Genomic DNA, 19,857 nt, shown 5'->3' with positions numbered 1-19,857 from the left:
AAATGCAGAAGGAAAGATTGCTGGAATAATGCAAGAGAAATGGTTCAGTGATAGGTAACTCAAGGTTTTGGAAGAAAGAGAGCCTCAAGTGGTACAGCAGGAATCTAGTGTAGATATCTTTGGTGGATTACATGCTCTATGACTGACAAACTAAGAGGACTGTGACAGATATAAAGGTACTATCATCTGAGGCACTGGATAGTGGCCACTGGCTACTAGGGATGAACATGAGAATCATGAAGGAATGGAAGAAGACAGAGAATTAGGAAAGGAGTATCAGGGTATGGAAACTGAAGTCAAGAAGGAATACCAGGAGAATATAAGGGAAAGGTTACCAAAGACTGAACCAGAAACAGGAAAAGAGGAATGGCGACAGTTTAAAAGTGCTATGGTAGTAGATGCCGTTGCTATACGTGGAAGGACAAGTAGTCGTAAATGGAGGAAGAAGACACCATGCTGGAACGAAAGAGCCAAGTAGATAGTCAGAAGGAAGAACAAAGCCTTCAGCCTGTGGTTCCAAGCAATGATCGAATTAGCAAGAGAGAAGTATAAGAAAAGGAAGAAAGAGGCAAATAAGACAGTGACTGAGGACAGAAGAAAGTGGATGGAAGAATGAACAAAGATGGTGGAGGAAGATAGCTGAGGAAGTAAAAATGTGCTATATGGTCAAAAGTAAGAGGAGAGGTTTGAGAGTGCATGCAACAATGACAAATAGAAATGGGAACGAGGTTAATAACAAAGAGGCAGTAAAAATAGTGTGGAAGGAGTATTATGAGCATTTGCCAAATCTGTATGGACTTGGAGATGAGGATAAAAGACTAAAGGAGGTAGAAGTAAGTAAACTCAGGGGGTAGGGGGAGGGGGGGGGGACCTGACATGGAAAAAGTTGAAATGCCACTACACAAGATGAAAGGAGGAAAGACACCAGGTATGGACGAAGCAGCTGTCGAAATGGTGCACGCACCAGAGTTGGGTTAATTAGGGGAGAAGATTAAACTGCAAGGTCATCAGTCTCATCGGATTAGGGGAGGATAGGGAAGGAAGTTGGCCATGCTGTTTTGAAGGAACCATCCCAGCATGTGCCTGGAGAAATTTAGGGAAATCACGGAAAACCTAAATCAGGATGGCCAGAGGCGGGATTGAACCGTCGTCCTCCTGAATGAGAGTCCACTGTGCTAATCACTGCGCCACCTCGCTCGGTGAAGGCAGCGGAGGAGGTTGGGAAACAGCAGTTGTATCTTGTGATGAAGGTGGTGTGACATGAGAAGAAGAGTCCAGAAGATTGGAAGAGGGCATTAATTGTCCCTAACATTCAAGAGAGGGAGGAGAAAGATATGTAGAAACTACAAGGGAGTCACATTGATACCACACTGTGCGAAGGTATACCAAAAGATCCTGAGGAGCAGAATCTGAACAGGGTTTGAGCAGCAGTCGATAGCACATGTAGAAGAAAGGTCTGAGAAGCACTAGAAAGGAAGGGGGTGGAAAAAGAGACAACAAGCAGAGTGGAGGAGATGCACTGTGGACGTCCAAGTTGCGTGAAAGTGGGAAATGAAAAGGCAGATGGGTTCCAGAAAACGAATGATGTGAAACAGGGTGGTGAATTGTCATTAATTGAGCACCAAAGTTTTCTCAGTGTTTCACAGTGTAATACTGAACTGATGGTTTCACCTCTGGGAAGGAACTCAACAAGCAGAAAACAACTAAAAAAATGGTGTTCGGCAGTGCAGGTCATCACTGGCAGCAGCTTCCTACGAAGAATGCATAGTTGGTTTTCCATAACAACAAATGTCTGAACAATGGTGGAAACTATATAGAAAAATAGTTTAAGAAATAGTCTTTCTTGTAACAATAAATTTGGTGTGAAAAAAAATGTTCTTTAGAGTTTTTTCCAGTACAGTACTTACTTTCCGGACATGACTCATATGTACAAGGTGCAACCCGAAATTTCATTGTACCAGTCAAACCACTAGCAGTACAATATTCTGCGGCAAGATGTCTTCAGGTACACATTTTAGCCACTATGGCACAAAGTATTGTCATCTTTGGCGGATGCAGTTGGGAGTAGTTGTGGTGCACATCGGGACATGTTTCAGTGATCCTGAAAACTGTGAAATGGATAATGTGAAGGAGTGACAGATTTGCATCAAATTGTGTTTCAAGTTGAAGAAAACTGCAGCTGAATTTCACCAGGTGCTGACAGAGGCATTTGGTGAGAATGCATGAAGTCAAGCGTGAACATTTGAGTGGTTAAAGCACTTCAAGGCTGAGAATCTGTGGAAGATGACACACATTGTGGTCGACCGTTACCATGCACAACACTGGAAATTATCACGGAAGTCATGACGTGAGCCACAAAGATCGAAGGGAAGATCGAAGGGAGACAATTCACAATGTTTGTAACAGAATTGGGCTATCATATGGTGCGTGTCAACGAATCCTAGCCAATGAACCAAGCATGAGACGAATTGCAGCAAAGTTTGTCCCTTGCTTTCCCAGCATCGACCACCAAAACTTCCAGGATCCAGATGTGCACTGAGTTGCAACAAAGAACTCGAGAGTGTCCAAAATTCTTATCCAGAGTCATAACAGGTGAGGAATGTGGGGTCTACAGTTATAACCCTGAACTGGAGCAGCAATCGTCACAATGGAAAACCCCAACCCCTCCGAGGCCAAAAGAAGCTCGACAAGTTTGCAGCAACATGAAGTTGATGCTGATCATTCTTTTTTGACATTCTGGGGATAGTGCATAAAGAGTTTGTTCCCCCTCGTCAGACTGTCAAAAGGCAGTTTCACTGCAAGATTTTGAGGCTGCTGAGGAAAAATATTCAGCCCAAATGTTTAGAGTTGTGGAAAAAGGCCAATCGGTGCACCGTGGCAATGCAACGGTGCACGCTTCGCATCTTGTGGAAGAACTCCTGGGCAAAAGCAACACGGCAACAGTCCCTCAACCTCCCCCCTTGCAAGACCTAGCCCAGTGTGACTTCTACCTGTTTCTGAAGACATTTTCACTTGACTAAAGACGTCCGAGTGGAATCACAAAACAGATCCCGAACACCTTTCACCCTGCGGACTTGCACAAGCTCTTCCAAAAATGGGAACAACACCAGGTTCGTTGCATACCATACAATGAGGTGAATCCAATCATGTGGTACCAATCCGATAATTTACCCATTTTTCCATGTTTGGATAACTGAGTGTAGCATTTTAACAATTACATTGCAGCTGACCATTGACGTGAATTCTTGACTAATCTATCAACAACAATGGCGTGTTGGAGTGTGTGCAACCGGCAAATCACATTGTCAGTAGGTGTGTGATTCTTGTGTTATACTCATATAGTTAACACAACACTGTGAAAACTTCTGCTGGCGCCTGTTACTTCCAAAGTGTAACTGGTAAGTTGCAATGTTACTGCTTGCATATGAACGTCTTAAGCGATACAGCTTTGTTTATTTGTTCATTGCTAATACTGCTTAGAAACTATGCAGGCCTAATTGCAAAATTGCATTTTCATAGGGTGAATCCGATCATGCGAGTATGCCAAAAGGTTCTGGGACCAACACAGAAATCTAACTACAAACCAGAATTTCTTCTGAATGTGGTCAAAGCTGTCAAATCAGGAAAATTAAGCATCTGGAAAGGTTCAGAGCAATACACAGTTCCATGTACCACATTAAATGACAAAATCAAGGAAAGGTACAAATACAAAATAGACAGCCAACCAGTGTTAGCCATTAGTGAGGAAAGAAGCCTGGTTGAAGGATTATTGAGTTGTGCAAAATGGTGGGGGGGGGGGGGGGGGGGCTGAGGAATAAAGGTGTTAGGGACATTGTACAGGCATATCTCAATCTAGTAGGGAGGATTGAAAATTGTGACAATCGACCTGCACACGAGTGGGTAAAATCTTTTCTGAAAAGAAATAAAGAACTAACAGAATAAGTGAACATATGAAGAGGGCAAAGGCAGCAGTTACCCGAGAAACAGTGACTGATTATTTTAAAAACCTTGAAGTGACCTTGAGTGGTGTCCCTCCCTCTAACATTATAAACTATGACGGGACAAACTTTTGTGACGATCCTGGACAAGTGAAAGTAATAATGAAGTGAGGCACAAGACAGCCTGAAAGGATAGTGTATAGTTCTAAGTCAAGTGTCAGTGTGATGATAGTAGCAGCTGCCAACGGCTCAGTGCGCCCACCATACACAGTTTATATGGCAAAACATGTCTACAATACTTGGACTGAAGAGGGTGTAACTGGTGCAGGTTATAACAGAAATCAAAGTGGTTGGTTTGACCGAACAATCTTTGAACCATGGTTTGTTGAAATTGTCTTGCCTTATGCCTGGCAATTAAGGAGACCTAAAGTGATTATAGGTGACCATCTCTCAAGTCATCTGTCATGTATCGTGATTAAACTGTACCAGGAACAGGACATTAAATTTGTGCTTGTACCCCCTAATTCTACTCATTTGTGTCAGCCACTTGATGTGAGGATTTTTAGATCTTTAAAACTTGCTTGGAGAAATGTGTTAGATGACTGGAAAAGGAAGAATAGAGGGGTAGAGCCAAAATTCGAATTTCCTAGGTTGCTGAAAAAAACCTTTGAAAATCTAGCTTTCAAGTCCAAATCCAATGTAATATCTGGTTTCAAAAAGCAGGAATTTTTCCTTTCTGTTCTGATAAAGTCATTTCACAGATTCCAGAAGCAACTGATAACAATGCACATGGCACCACTCGTCAGAAGTTTCTTGGGCAGCAGCCTTTGAAATACAACTGAAACAGATTCGCTCTAATGAAACAAAAGGAAAGCCACACCAAGCAAAGCGTTTAGCGTTAACTCCAGGAAAAAGAATTATTGTCAGCGACTTCAATGAAAATGATAGTGATGGGGCTGCAAGCAGGGGGTCCCTATCCGGTACATCTACAAGTGGTTCAGAACAGCATAAGTCAAATGAAAATAAAGAAATGGACAATGATAAGGATAAGGATAAAGATTGGAATGAATTTCAGGAAAATGATTTCACTATAGTAAAATTTCATATGAAAAAAAGGTTAAGGTTTTTTATTGGTAAAATTGAAAGCATCTCTAATGGCACCTATGAAACGACATTTCTGAGAAAGAAAGTTCTTGATGGTAATGTTTATTTTGTCTTTCCAGAAATTGATGATGCAACTGTGATAGAAAGAGCACAAATTATTAAAAAAAAACTTGTTACAGGACATAGAAGGCGAGGTAAATTTATTTTTGAAGGGACAGATGATTATGACATTGAGTAAATACTTTTCATATTGATTATGACAAACAATAACTAAAAATTAATATCTGTTTGTGAAATTTGACGAATGCAAGTATTTTTATAGCAAGAATCTCAAGTTTAATGTGCTTGTAACAATTTGTTTAGCCTAGAAATTGTAAAATTTTGTTGCAAGTACAGCAACATATTTATTAAACATCAAAGTAGTGGTCGGATTCACTCCACTGGAAGTCTGATTCTGTTCCCGCATACAAAATATAATGGTGTTCGGATTTGCCCCAATTGAGGAGGTGAAACCGTTCAACAGTTAACTTAAAATAATAACTGCAAATATAAACGAAAAATAACGTAATACATGAATATATCACTGTCAAGATTGTGAAATTAACATACTGAATTTTTATTCCGATTTTACAACAGTAAATGGGCAAAATTTTTAAAAAAGTGCCATTTTCTATTCGATTCACTTCATTTTACAGTATGTGCTCAAGGAGACTACTTTAAAGGTGATGCAGGACATTGTGACATAAGTATAGTTTTCTGCTTTTTACAATGAAAGTCTCGAATATTTTGGGTAGCACCTCATATATAGATCGAGAGCAGTCGCATTGCACTTCCCCGGGGCACTCCTGACGATACCTTTACCTGTAAAGAACGCTCGCAATGGTACCTCCATAACACGATTTAAGAATGAATGCAAGAGTGACACTATTCCATCTGAATTTCACGTCTGAAGCAAAGCCAGAGCAAACTGTCCGCATTAAAAGGAGCAGTACCTCCAGATGGCTGACAATGTGCATCTGCAGCTTGGCCTTGTGGACAAACGTCTTGGGGCAGTACGTGCACGCAAAGCCGGGCACGGGTGCAGGCGCCTGGCCGTCCCCGTGGTGGCGCCTCTCGTGGTCCTTCAGACGGCAGCACTTCTTGCCGCAAGTCGAGCACAGGAACGACGCTTTCACTTGTGTCCTCTTCGCCTTCCCGTGTAGCTTCTTCGGCTCCGAGTTGACGCCGTGTGTCTGCAGTGCAGCAAAGTACAGCACGGTTACTACTACTTAAAATGTAAGGAAGGGAAACACATTTAGAGTTCAAATATCATTAGAGAAAGGGTGTCATCTCGGTCTGGACAACATTGTGTTAAGACAATCACTAACTGTGCAGAAGAACCATCAACGGGATAGTGTACCTGCATATGTTCCAACAATTTTTGATACCACAGATCGATGAGGATGACCATGAACGAAATATTTACTTCATGCAATATGGTGCACCAGCCCACTAGCTGGGTGACATCCGAAATTTTCTCAGCGACCGCTTTCCAGGTCAACACATTGACTGTGATGTGCCAATTCCATGTCGCCCACGTTCCCCAAGACCTATCACCACTGGATTTTTTAAATTTATTTTACTTTTTATGGAATTCATCAAGGGTATTGTGTTTGTACCTCCTGTGCCAGCTCCTCTACCTAGACTTAGAGCAAGAATTTACACCGTCATTGAGCAAGTTACACCTGCAGTGCTGCAGTGAGTTTGGGAAGAAATTGACTTCCAATATGATGTGTGCAGGATAACCAACGGAAGCCACATACTGCAGATTTAGTTCTAAAAACTTGATGTGTTTCCCTACAAAATAACACTAAACGCAGATCTACAGGGCTATTACAAATGATTGAAGCGATTTCATAATTTCACTGTAGCTCCATTCATTGACATATGGTCACGACAAACTACAGATACGTAGAAAAACTCATAAAGTTTTGTTCGGCTGAAGCCGCACTTCAGGTTTCTGTCGTCAGAGCGCTCGAGAGCGCAGTGAGACAAAATGGCGACAGGATCCGAGAAAGCGTATGTCGTGCTTGAAATGCACTCACATCAGTCAGTCGTAACAGTGCAACGACACTTCAGGACGAAGTTCAACAAAGATCCACCAACTGCTAACTCCATTCGGCGATGGTATGCGCAGTTTAAAGCTTCTGGATGCCTCTGTAAGGGGAAATCAACGGGTCGGCTTGCAGTGAGCGAAGAAATGGTTGAACGCGTGCGGGCAAGTTTCACGCGAAGCCCACGGAAAATTGGCTCATGCCACAACTGGAGACCGACAGTGCCGACTTCATCTTTCAACAGGATGGTGCTCCACCACACTTCCATCACGATGTTCGGCATTTCTTAAACAGGAGATTGGAAAACCGATGGATCGGTCGTGGTGGAGATCATGATCAGCAATTCATGTCATGGCCTCCATGCTCTCCCGACTTAACCCCATGCGATTTCTTTCTGTGGGGTTATGTGAAAGATTCAGTGTTTAAACCTCCTCTACCAAGAAACATGCCAGAACTGCAAGCTCGCATCAACGATGCTTTCGAACCCATTGATGGGGACATGCTGCGCCGAGTGTGGGAGGAACTTGATTATCGGCTTGATGTCTGCCGAATCACTAAAGGGCCACATATCGAACATTTGTGAATGCCTAAAAAAACTTTGAGTTTTTGTATGTGTGTACAAAGCATTTTGAAAATATCTCAAATAATAAAGTTATTGTAGAGCTGTGAAATCGCTTCAATCATTTGTAATAACCCTGTATATCTTTTTTTCAATAAATTTATATGAATTTGTAAAGTTGTAAAATCCTTTTTGAAACACCCTGCGTAAGTGTGGAGGTGATTCTGCGATCCAGTTGTAGACCTTGGGGAGAATATACTTGAACAGAGGAATACACACAGAAACATCAGAGGTCAGTGCCATACTGACCCGCACGTGTGCAGCGAGCTGGGAAGCCGTGCGGAACGCCTCGTCACAGGTGGGGCAGCGGCGGGTGCGCGGGAATGGCAGCCCGTGGCGCACCTCGCGATGCAACTTCAGGACGTCAGGGCGGCGGAACATCTGACCGCACAGATCGCATTGCAACCGGGGTGCACCGTGTGACAGCCGGTGCGTGTTGAGCGCCGATGCCGACGCGAAGGACTTGTCACAGACTTCGCACGAGTAGTTCAGTTCACCTGGCAAATGACAGTGAAGATTCAGTTTATGAGGTTCTCCTAATCCTACTGATGGAAGATACATTTCAGAGTTCTTGACCAGACTGACAGTTCCATTTTCCTGTACTGTATCCACACAACTGAACCAGTCCAACTTTTTGTGCTGCTATTTATACTGTAGATGAGGACCCTTACCACAGATTTTATTTGTGTGAGGGAGTCTACACAGAGCAAACAGGAAAGAAAACTGAGCAGAAATTTGAAAAGAGAATCACAGTTCGGGAAGGAGAAATAAAAACTTTGACGTTTGCCGACAACATTTCTGTCAGACAGAGCGGAAAACTTTGAAGACCAGAGAATTGAATGAATAGTTACCTGCAAAGCATTTGTAAGAGGAATTTGAACAAAAGTAAAACAAAGGTAATGGGATGTGGCTGAATTGACCCAGAAGATGCTGAGGTAATTAGATTAAGAGGCTTTCTGAAAAACAGGAATCTGTTAACATTTTGTACTCTGAAGGTATCTCTCTGGAAGTGAATGTGGGCAACAAGCAATTCAGAGAACAGAATAGAAATTTTTTAAATGTGCTGCTACAGAAGAATGCTGAAGATCAGATGGGTGGATCGAGTAACTGGCGAGGAGGTACTGAATCGAACCACGAAAAAAAGAAAGTGGCAGAAACTCTCATCGTGTGTGGGCAAGCATTATCTTGCTGAAATGTAACCTCAGGATCACTTGCCGTGATTGGCAACAAATTGGGGCTCTGAATATCATCGACATACTACTGAGCTGAAAAGGTGCCACGGATGATAACCAAAGAGGCTCTGCTATCAAAAGTAATGGCATCCCGGACAGTTCCTCTTGGTTGTGGGGTCATACAGTATCCTACTGCTATCTGGGGCATCTGCAGACACATCTTTGGCCTGGAATCTCATTGACTGGAGTAGAACTGTCTTCAATGACGAGTCCCGCTTCGAATCGAGTCCTGGACAGCAGTGGGACACTGACGAGAGTGTTGTCTGCCATACAGCCTGACAACCAGAAGTGCTGGTCTCAGGTGCCACTTCTTTTCGCAGCAGAAAACCTTCAGTTGTCACATGTGGCACACTTATGGCACAGCAGTACATCAATGATGTTCTAGGCACCACTTTGTTGTCCTTCATAGTGAGCCATCCTGGGCTCACATTTCAGCAAAATAATGCCCACCTGTGTTTTTTTTCTATCATCATGATTCTATTCATCATCACTTTCTTCGTCATCACTAGCAGAAGAATCAATGTTTTCATTGCCAGATATACATTTCACCAGTCACTGCATATTCATATTGTCGCTTCTTATCTATGTAGTTGTAGTGCCCTTCCCCCCCCCCCCCCCCCCCCCCCCCCCCCGCCCTCCCCAAGCTACAGGTGCTTCACTTTATAGCTGCAAAATGCCCAGTGATTACTTTTCTTTTTTGAAGCCATGCTTTTTTCTTCCTTTTTTTTTTTTTTCCTGCCAGCCACGAATCCAGCTGTTGTTCACATTTTGCTTTCTTTCCTCTGCATAGCTTCCAATGTTCTCTGCATCTTCAATATTTAAAATTTTTCTTTAGCTGTGTATGAGTGATACCAACTTGTAGGCTTTATTAACAAGTTAACATGTGATTAATACTTAACATCCAACATGCTAGTGACACATCAAAGACTGAGGTCGCAGCAACGCTACAGTATAACACGATCTACTGTTGCAGACAGAACTTACCAACCTTACTGCAATAAATCCGTGCACCCCAGTATTTGTCTTATAATTGGGGAAAAAATATGCACGGATTCAGGTGAAACGTCGGGTTCACATCTCATCTGGATCTTTGCAGCTGCTGCACCACAGGTTTCTCTGCATCCTCAATGCCAGTTGGGCCAATTGGATGCGAGCGGAATTGGCTCGTGGTGGAGGGCAGCCGCGGGCGCCAGGGCCCGGCATCTCATCTCGGTGGGGCCTGTTTATTCCACCCGCCGCCACCATCCTGCCTCGGTGTGCTCTCATCTTATTCTCACTAATGTTGTGTCCCATAAGAGCTGAGTTGGTAGCCGCTATCCTGGTTGACCAGGTTATCGCTGACCCGTTCTAATGGGTTTTGGCGACAAGAGAAGCGGTGCGAGACTAGATTGCTAAATTCACACCACCCTCACGTCAGTTGACTTACTGGAATTGTCTAGCCGATTCTCTTCTCCGGGTAGTCGGCTGCGTCAATTTCCGCAACATTCTTCTCCGAAGAACTAATGCTGATTAGAGGAATTTAAATCTCTCTCTCTCTCTCTCTCTCTCTCTCTCTGCTCTTGAAATAATTTGTTACTCACATAGTACTTTGAGTTCAGTTCTGGTATATTTTCATTCCCACAACTACAACATCACAAGTTTCATATAAGCATTCAAACTCTTGCAAGTCAACTGAGTCGGTAACCACTAGACTCTATTAAGTATAACTAGAATATCAAAGACAGGTCATGCTTCTAGCAAGTCTACACCACAGATTAAGTAAGAGTCTCTAGTAAAATCATGTTTCCTTTGTCTATAATAATTACAATTCTTCCACCACCAAGGAATAACACGTAATTACTCCTTGTACTTTCTATACAGCTTATATGGCACGAGCAGCAGACGGTTGTCAGTGCCAATCAACTGCCACGCTTAGAGTCTTCTCATAGCCAACTTCCCACATGCACACAGAAACTGGTGGCGTGGTAGATACTTTTCCACTATTCCACACTCATACTTAAAATATTGGGTGTTCGAGATGGAGGAAAAACAAGCGTTTCTAGAATTTACTTTGAAATTCTCAAAGCAATAACTCATAGCTCCACTGCCTCTTTAATAATAAGAGTCCCAGATACCTATCATTCTACGCAGTCTCCCGGTTTGTTCAAACTGAAATGTGTGTTCTTCAGTGAGGCTGTGCTCCACTACCACGGATTTTTCCTTTTGCCCAAGGTGAACGCTTCTCACATGTTCAGAGATGCGTTGTGTATTACAAAGCTGCATCTGTCGGATATATTGTTTTCCACATCCGCAACAAATGCTGTAGACACCCAGTGTTCTTAGACCCAAGTTGTCCTTCATTGAGCCCAGCATATTACTGATTTTTGCTGGAGGACGGATGGTGGTTTTTATCCTGTTGTTCTCCAGTATTCTGGCAATCTTTGCCGTGGGTGGCCCTGCGTACGGGGTGAATGCCAGGCCTTTGTTGTTGTTCTTTGTGAAGGTCCTCCTCCTTCTTCTTGCTCATCTTCAGAGAACGTTTAATCTGCATTTCGGTGAATCCATTCTCCTGGAAGGTTTTCTTCAGGTGCTGAATCTCAGTAGATGAACTGTCCTTGTCGCATATGTCACGGGCTCTACAGACAAGGGTAGTGAGCATAGACTTCTGTTGTGCTGGGTGATGGCAGCTGTTGGCATTGAGGTACAGGACTGGGTTCATTTTCTTTCAGTAGACCGAGTGTCCCAGTGTGCCGTCCGTTTTCCTATTTATTGGGATATCAAGGAAGGGTAGGCAGCTATTTTCTTCTAATTCCATTGTGAACTTGATGTTCTCGTGTAAGCTGTTCAGATGGTTGAAAAATTCCATTAGAGTGTCCTTGTCGAATGGCCAGACTGCGAAAGTATCGTCCACGTACCAATAAAAGACCTTGGGTTTAAGGAATGCTGTTTCCAAGGCGATATACTCAATGTATTCCACATACAGTTTGGCGATACACAGTGCCAGTGGAGATAGCAAAGCGACTCCATCCACCTGTTGGTAAAACATGCACCCACACTGGAAATACCTGGTTGTGAGTGCATAACAGAATAATTCCACTGGGTCTTCATCGAAATGATTCTCCAGTAGTTTCAAGGAGTCCTCTAGCAGTACTCTCATGAAGAAGGATGTAACATCAAAGCTGACCATAATATCATTTTTGTCAAGATGCTACTCCTTGACTGTCTTTGCCTGAAGGTGGCAAGTAAGAAACTTGCTGAAACATTGCCATAGAATGACGCATTGACTTGGCTGACAACCTGAGAAGATTTTATCATCAGTATGGTCATGTGTTTGTGAGAGTTTGCATGTAGGTGTAAGTTGTCCATTCTGATGAAGGCCTGTTTGGTCGAAAGCTTTGTGTGACAGTCTTCTTGTTGGCCTATCTGTGACTCAGGATCTCAGCTATATGATGAGTAGAAACTATCCTTTTCACAATACTGTCATTATTCCATTCTGGATTTTTCATTGTTTGAAAACGAAATTATGTCATAAATCATAACCATATATTTGTAAATAGATAGATCATTTAAGTATCTGACCAGAGATGCAACAAATCTCAAAACAAAATACTTATAATTGATGAAATTGTCCTTAGCTACATAATGAGCATAATTTATCGGCCAGTTATAACTGCTTTTCAGTGGAGTGGTAATCAAGTGTCACTTAAATGTTCCCAACTGTAGTATTTATGCACAGTACAAACCAGAACAGTCAGTTTTACAAACACACCTGCATTATACATTGTAACACAATCAATAATTCTATACGCAAAAAGACATGGTGAGCTACAATGCCACTTCACCTGAGACTGATTAGTGTCCTAATCAAAATAAGTCATGGAAGGATAATTAGAAGATACTGGAGCAGTTGTCTCAACACTATAACCACATCTTCATTTCCACCTATATTTTTCTTTTTTCCTCTGTGACAGTCATTGCATTCGGCGCCCTTAAATAGTTTTTTTTATTAACAATTGGACCACGTACTGTGTTTACTAGTACTGACCTGTGTGTTGTGAAGCTATATGGATATTGAGAGAGATCTTCTGTGCAAATGTACGGTGGCACATGTGACATTCGAACGGCTTGTTGTCCCGATGGATCGACATGTGCACTTCCAGCGAATTCTTGCGAGAAAAAAGCTTGCCGCACACAGCTGCAAATCAAAATAGAGTACAGTGTTACATGTGGCAAAGACTGCACCGAGTAACAAGTGAAACATCTTCCGAAATCACAATGCTGCAGGAAAAAAATGTTCCAATTACTTGAGCAAATGACTGGAGAAGACAGTATGGAAGCATGTTGAACAGTTTCTCTAACAACACTTCAATTTCACTTACGATCATCAACCGCAAAAGTTAATTTGAAAAGACCGTCTCAAATGGAAAGAATCGTGGCTGCACAAGTGTCTGGACACTAAATTTGGTCTTGCTGTCTTCACGTACGACCAGAATTTCTCTCTATTCTGTAGGAGGTTTTTTTTAATAATACACTCCTGGAAATGGAAAAAAGAACACATTGACACCGGTGTGTCAGACCCACCATACTTGCTCCGGACACTGCGAGAGGGCTGTACAAGCAATGATCACACGCACGGCACAGCGGACACACCAGGAACCGCGGTGTTGGCCGTCGAATGGCGCTAGCTGCGCAGCATTTGTGCACCGCCGCCGTCAGTGTCAGCCAGTTTGCCGTGGCATACGGAGCTCCATCGCAGTCTTTAACACTGGTAGCATGCCGCGACAGCGTGGACGTGAACCGTATGTGCAGTTGACGGACTTTGAGCGAGGGCGTATAGTGGGCATGCAGGAGGCCGGGTGGACGTACCGCCGAATTGCTCAACACGTGGGGCATGAGGTCTCCACAGTACATCGATGTTGTCGCCAGTGGTCGGCGGAAGGTGCACGTGCCCGTCGACCTGGGACCGGACCGCAGCGACGCACGGATGCACGCCAAGACCGTAGGATCCTACGCAGTGCCGTAGGGGACCGCACCGCCACTTCCCAGCAAATTAGGGACACTGTTGCTCCTGGGGTATCGGCGAGGACCATTCGCAACCGTCTCCACGAAGCTGGGCTACGGTCCCGCACACCGTTAGGCCGTCTTCCGCTCACGCCCCAACATCGTGCAGCCCGCCTCCAGTGGTGTCGCGACAGGCGTGAATGGAGGGACGAATGGAGACGTGTCGTCTTCAGCGATGAGAGTCGCTTCTGCCTCGGTGCCAATGATGGTCGTATGCGCGTTTGGCGCCGTGCAGGTGAGCGCCACAATTAGGACTGCATACGACCGAGGCACACAGGGCCAACACCCGGCATCATGGTGTGGGGAGCGATCTCCTACACTGGCCGTACACCACTGGTGATCGTCGAGGGGACACTGAATAGTGCACGGTACATCCAAACCGTCATCGAAACCATCGTTCTACCATTCCTAGACCGGCAAGGGAACTTGCTGTTCCAACAGGACAATGCACGTCCGCATGTATCCCGTGCCACCCAACGTGCTCTAGAAGGTGTAAGTCAACTACCCTGGCCAGCAAGATCTCCGGATCTGTCCCCCATTGAGCATGTTTGGGACTGGATGAAGCGTCGTCTCACGCGGTCTGTACGTCCAGCACGAACGCTGGTCCAACTGAGGCGCCAGGTGGAAATGGCATGGCAAGCCGTTCCACAGGACTACATCCAGCATCTCTACGATCGTCTCCATGGGAGAATAGCAGCCTGCATTGCTGCGAAAGGTGGATATACACTGTACTAGTGCCGACATTGTGCATGCTCTGTTGCATGTGTCTACGTGCCTGTGGTTCTGTCAGTGTGATCATGTGATGTATCTGACCCCAGGAATGTGTCAATAAAGTTTCCCCTTCCTGGGACAATGAATTCACGGTGTTCTTATTTCAATTTCCAGGAGTGTATTTGGCTAAGGTAGTCACTGAATAAGTCATGCATAGCCCTTTTGACAGCCAAGTCACTCCAACAATGTCCATTTCCTCCTCAGAGTATTGCTGCACATTGAACACAAACTGATGCAACTGTCCTTTAACTTTGTACAACTGTCATTCTCATTCCTGTCCGCCTCACTGACTGAGCATTCGGCATATTGCCATGTAGAAGATCGGGCTCCAATTCTTGGTACTGCCATCAAAGTATGGGAATAGGATACACACAGGTACTGTGAAGAAAAGTAGCCGCTTCAAGGTTGTAATATTTCTTCACTTTCCACCTCCATCATAGGTAGGATATACATTAGCAATTTTGCAGTAAATATTAAACATATTAGCTTATCGCCCACTGCTTTGTTTGTGTAGACTGTATAGTCTGCACAGATCTTTTTTCCCCCCCTTTAATCACATTTTTATGTTGTTCACAAACTGCAACACCTAGTAAACTATCATGCTAATTAAGGCTGTAGGAGCATAGTCTTTTCCGAATGTACTTCTGGCCAAAAAGTGATTCTGGCAGCTGGAGTCCAGCGTTTTTGTTAAACATGCCTTTTGCATTCTAGCGGCGATACTTCCACAGAAATGTGCATTCCTTAACACGTATTTCTTTGTATCTAACTGAGATTTGAGATACCAAATTTCATAGGTTTAGCTTCAAAAATGAAATGAAATATTTCCATAAAAATTGTCAACCCCTATTCCCCTCACATAGTGGGTGAATTTCCAAAAATAGCAAAACACGTAATTTTTTATTTCCAACTGAGGTGCGAAAAACAATATTTTTATAGCTTTAGCTTTGAAAATGCTTTCACAATGAAATAATTTCGTAAACTTTTCATCCCCTATTTTACACCCTTAGGTGGTTGAACTTCCAAAAACACTGAAACGCGTATTTCATTTTTTAGTTTTTTAAGAGGTCAAATAGCAATCTCCATAGATTTAACTTTAAAAATTCTTTAGTAGTTCCTTAATAAATGATTTATTTCTAAAACAATCTCTTACCCACCATTTCACCCCCACATGGGTTAAATTTTTAAAATAGCCTGAAACACATGTTTCTTTATTTGTGACTGAGGAACCAAATACCAATTTCCATAGGTCTAGCTTAAAAACTGTCATAACAGCAACATTTTTCCAAAAACCTTTCATCTCTTATTTCACCTGTCCAGGGGTCAAATTTTGGACAATCCCTTCTTAAATGATGACTACAGTATATGATCAACACCAACGCTAAATCTCAAGTTTCTATCGTTAATAGTCGGGGGTGAGTGACGATGAGTCAGCCAGTTGGGACACTGCCTTTTATATATAGATATTATCAGTGAGTAGCTTCAATCTACGATTATGTAGCCCACCGATGACAATTATAAATTGTCTCTGCCTCCGCTCCAACGTCTCCTTCTTTCTGAAAAAGAGGACAACGAACACAGTTCTGGTGTGCCCTTGAAGTATATCAGATGTATTGACTTTCTTGTCTATCATTATCCATTTTTCCCACGTAAGATATATATTATCCATAATCTGTTCTATAGCAATTTTAAGGAAGGAAGGGAGGAAGGAAGGGAGTTGGGGTTTAGCATTCCGTTGACATCGAGCTCATTAGAGACAGAGCACGAGCATGGAATGTTTTGAGGATAGGGAACGAAATTGGCTGTGCCCTTTCAAAGGAACCATCCTGGCATTTGTCTGGGGTGATTTAGGAAAACCATGAAAATATTAATCTGGATGGCTGGACACAGATTTGAACCGGTGCCCTCTTGAATGTGAGTCCAGCGATACAGAAGCTTTAATCTGTTATTACATTGAAATCTAAAGATGTGGCAGCAAATGCAATTGTTATTTGTCAAAACATATTATAGAAGAGTGTGTGTGTGTGTGTGTGTGTGTGTGTGTGTGTGTGTGTGTGTTTTCCACATCTCCTCGCAAACCGCTGGACTGATTTCAACCAAACTTGGTTACACATATGTATTACTGTCAGAGAACAACTTCTACCTATCATAGTTAAGGAGATAAACAGTGGGATGTGTGAAAAACTGACACATCATGCATGACATTTAAATGTATCATGCATATGCCCCTCCCCCCCCCCCCCCCCCCATGCACGTGAGCACGCCTGCACATGCACACAAAAAAAAAAAGTGTTCAAATGTGTGTGAAATCTTATGGGACTTAACTGCTAAGGTCATCAGTCCCTAAGCTTACACACTACTTAACCTAAATTATCCTAAGGACAAACACACACACACACACACACCCATGCCTGAGGGAGGACTCCAACCTCCACCAGGACCAGCCGCACAGTCCATGACTGCAGCGCCTTAGACCGCTCGGCTAATTCTGCGCGGCGCGCACACACACACACAAATAAATCACCTACTCTCCTAATCAGTCCAGTTAGTTATCCATTTTTAATAAAATATAACCCCTTACCACAGCAGAGAGCTTTTTCAATGCCGATGTTGTGACTGCGAAGCAGGTGGGCGTTCAGATTCACTTTTGATGAGAAACACTTTCGGCAGTGCTCACATTTGAATGGCTTCTCACCTGAACACAGAAAACGCATTTTTTTATTGTCTATCACAAAATTAATACACAGAAATATAACAGCATTCACCACAACATGATATTCCTACATTTAGGGTGTATGATGGACCATTCCACTGCTACTCGCTATATTCTGATGCAACATCAGTCTGCACAGCTATTGGTCTGACTAAGATAATGATGATGTTTGGTTTGTGGGGCGCTCAACTGCACGGTTATCAGCACCCGTACAAATTCACAACTGTTGCTCAGTCCAATCTCACCACTTTCAGGAATGATGATGAAATGATGAGGACAACACAAACACCCAGTCATCTTGAGGCAGGTGAAAATCTCTGACCCTGCCGGGAATCGAAACCAGGATCCCGTGCTCAGGAAGCGAGAACGCGACCGCAAGACCGTGAGCTGCGGATGGTTTGACTAAAATCGTGCGTGGTATATAGACTAAACATGGTGTATTGTCAAAACACGGTTTATTACCCATGGACTATGTTATGCAGGTATCAGTGATTCTCTACAGAACTAAGCTCCCACGTATACAATAACTTCAAATGTGCGATTCCTTTACAAGTGACTTAATGTGTTAAATATTTCCCTTTGAAAATGTAAGCTAGAAAAAAGTTTAGGAATGGTTTGAAATTATGCTTAAAGTTTGACAGATGTCATTAAATACTTCATTATGAAATGCCGATTGAACATAAAGTGGATAATTTGCGCTCCATTTGAAGCAAAAAGCTACTTTTTCACACATCTCCGTGTTTACGGTGTTATATCTCCCAAATTGTCTGTCGTACAATGATATGGTTTTGTGGATACATTCAGTGGTACATTTACATACTGTCTGCAAACTGTGCTGCGAAGAGAGTTAATAGTAAAGAAGTAATAAATTAAAATGTCGTGTCTGATGGGGAAGTTAGATTGCATGAATAGCAAAAATGTAGTAACTGGTAAACTTTCTTCCTTCATTGGCTGCCAGTGAGAAAAAATATAGGATTTGAACTATGTGTAAAGTTTGTTGGAAGCCATTAAGTGCTCTCATTCTCAAACACTAGATTAATGAAGTCTGTGTACTTGTGTGCCATCAGTTATCCTGTCTCAGGACAAACACACAGTTTCTAACTGTAGTAGTTGTCTTGTCATGCTAAACTCTTAATATAAGCTTATACCTCTTAAGCTGTCGCTTGTGACAGCATTTTAAATTTTTAAATTTGGTGCATAATTTTTGAAAATGTTACAACTCAAATTTTTGTAGCCCCTATGCAGCAGCTGATACCACATTCTGAGTTGCAGGACACCATTTTAGTAATATATGTGGCAGGTAGAGCTTACAATGAAATGAGGGTCGGGGACCACAAAATTATATTCCACAGACTGCATAATGCTCAGTAAACATTGCAACTTTTCCTGTGGATAGCATTTAAAAAATGTTAAGTAGTAAAAAATTCTGGAGTGTGGAGAAGACCTCAAAACCAGGAGAAAATGGGTGAAGTTATGGTAAAAGAGTATAACATGAAAATAAATGAGTCTAAAACAAAGGTGACAAAGCAACTTTGTATGCTATTATATCCTGGAAGATCTAACAACAAAAGTTATTGTATAAGTCTACAGAGTTTCATGGCCACTGTCATGAAAGGTAAAATCTTTGGGGTTATTAGGGCAGATCGTATTTCTTCTATGCGATCGACATTTCTATCCCTCTGCTGGGATCTCCTTCAGAATCTTGTGCTGCTCACAGTTAGCTCAACACTGTCCAATACCAGTGACGCCTGCTCTTATAAAAGGGAGTTTTCTCATGCTTATGTTGGAGAAGTGGCATTCCTAGGTAAAATTCCTGCAGCTACCAATGGTGGGCCATCACCACTGGATAAAAGCGAGACAGGCAGAGTAAGAGTGGGGGAATTTTTTGAAAAGTATTATTGTTCTGGACACTGTTAGCATTACTCAAGTACCGTAGCCACATTTTCACTTCCTCAATGAGTGGAAGCCACAAAGCCAAAAGCCTATAACCAACCCCTCATTACATTCGTTCTAGGAAATCTCAATCAAGTCTTGCATTTTTCTTCTATAAATGTTCGTTTACTTGGCCAGCACCTGCGCGTTCTAAATCAATATCACAGCCACAGTTCTCCACTTCATTTTAAAGTGTGGCATTCACATTCCCCAAAACATTTTCTACATAATGTAATTGGGTAGCTCAAGACATATCCTCACCAAGCAGCAGCAGCAGAACACACACACACAAATGTTTAACTTACGCAAGTTTTCGGAGCTAGTGGCTCCTTCTTCTGGAAAAAGAGTTGAAGGGCACGGAAGAGGGGTGAAGGAAAAGGACTGGAGAGGTTTAGGAAAAGGGGTGCAGTTCCGAAGA

At 42.8% G+C, this 19,857-nt stretch overlaps 1 protein-coding gene across 2 annotated transcripts in view; it reads right to left on the bottom strand.

The window, feature by feature from the left end:
- Positions 1 to 19,857, bottom strand: part of LOC126215128 (zinc finger protein ZFP2-like) — an 81,007-nt gene that overhangs the window by 26,197 nt on the left and 34,953 nt on the right. For both annotated transcript variants that reach the window (XM_049941790.1, XM_049941789.1), the window contains exons 6-9: positions 17,376 to 17,489; positions 13,011 to 13,160; positions 8,004 to 8,251; positions 6,035 to 6,274 (exon numbers count right to left, since the gene is read on the bottom strand). In XM_049941790.1, coding sequence (XP_049797747.1) covers positions 6,035 to 6,274; positions 8,004 to 8,251; positions 13,011 to 13,160; positions 17,376 to 17,489 — 752 coding nt within the window. The remainder of the gene's footprint in view (positions 1 to 6,034; positions 6,275 to 8,003; positions 8,252 to 13,010; positions 13,161 to 17,375; positions 17,490 to 19,857) is intronic.

Source organism: Schistocerca nitens, chromosome 12, assembly GCF_023898315.1.
Source record: "Schistocerca nitens isolate TAMUIC-IGC-003100 chromosome 12, iqSchNite1.1, whole genome shotgun sequence".
Taxonomy (NCBI): Eukaryota; Metazoa; Arthropoda; class Insecta; order Orthoptera; family Acrididae; genus Schistocerca; species Schistocerca nitens.
The sequence above is the reverse complement of the archived record's forward strand: the minus strand, read 5'-3'. Positions and strand labels throughout refer to the sequence as shown.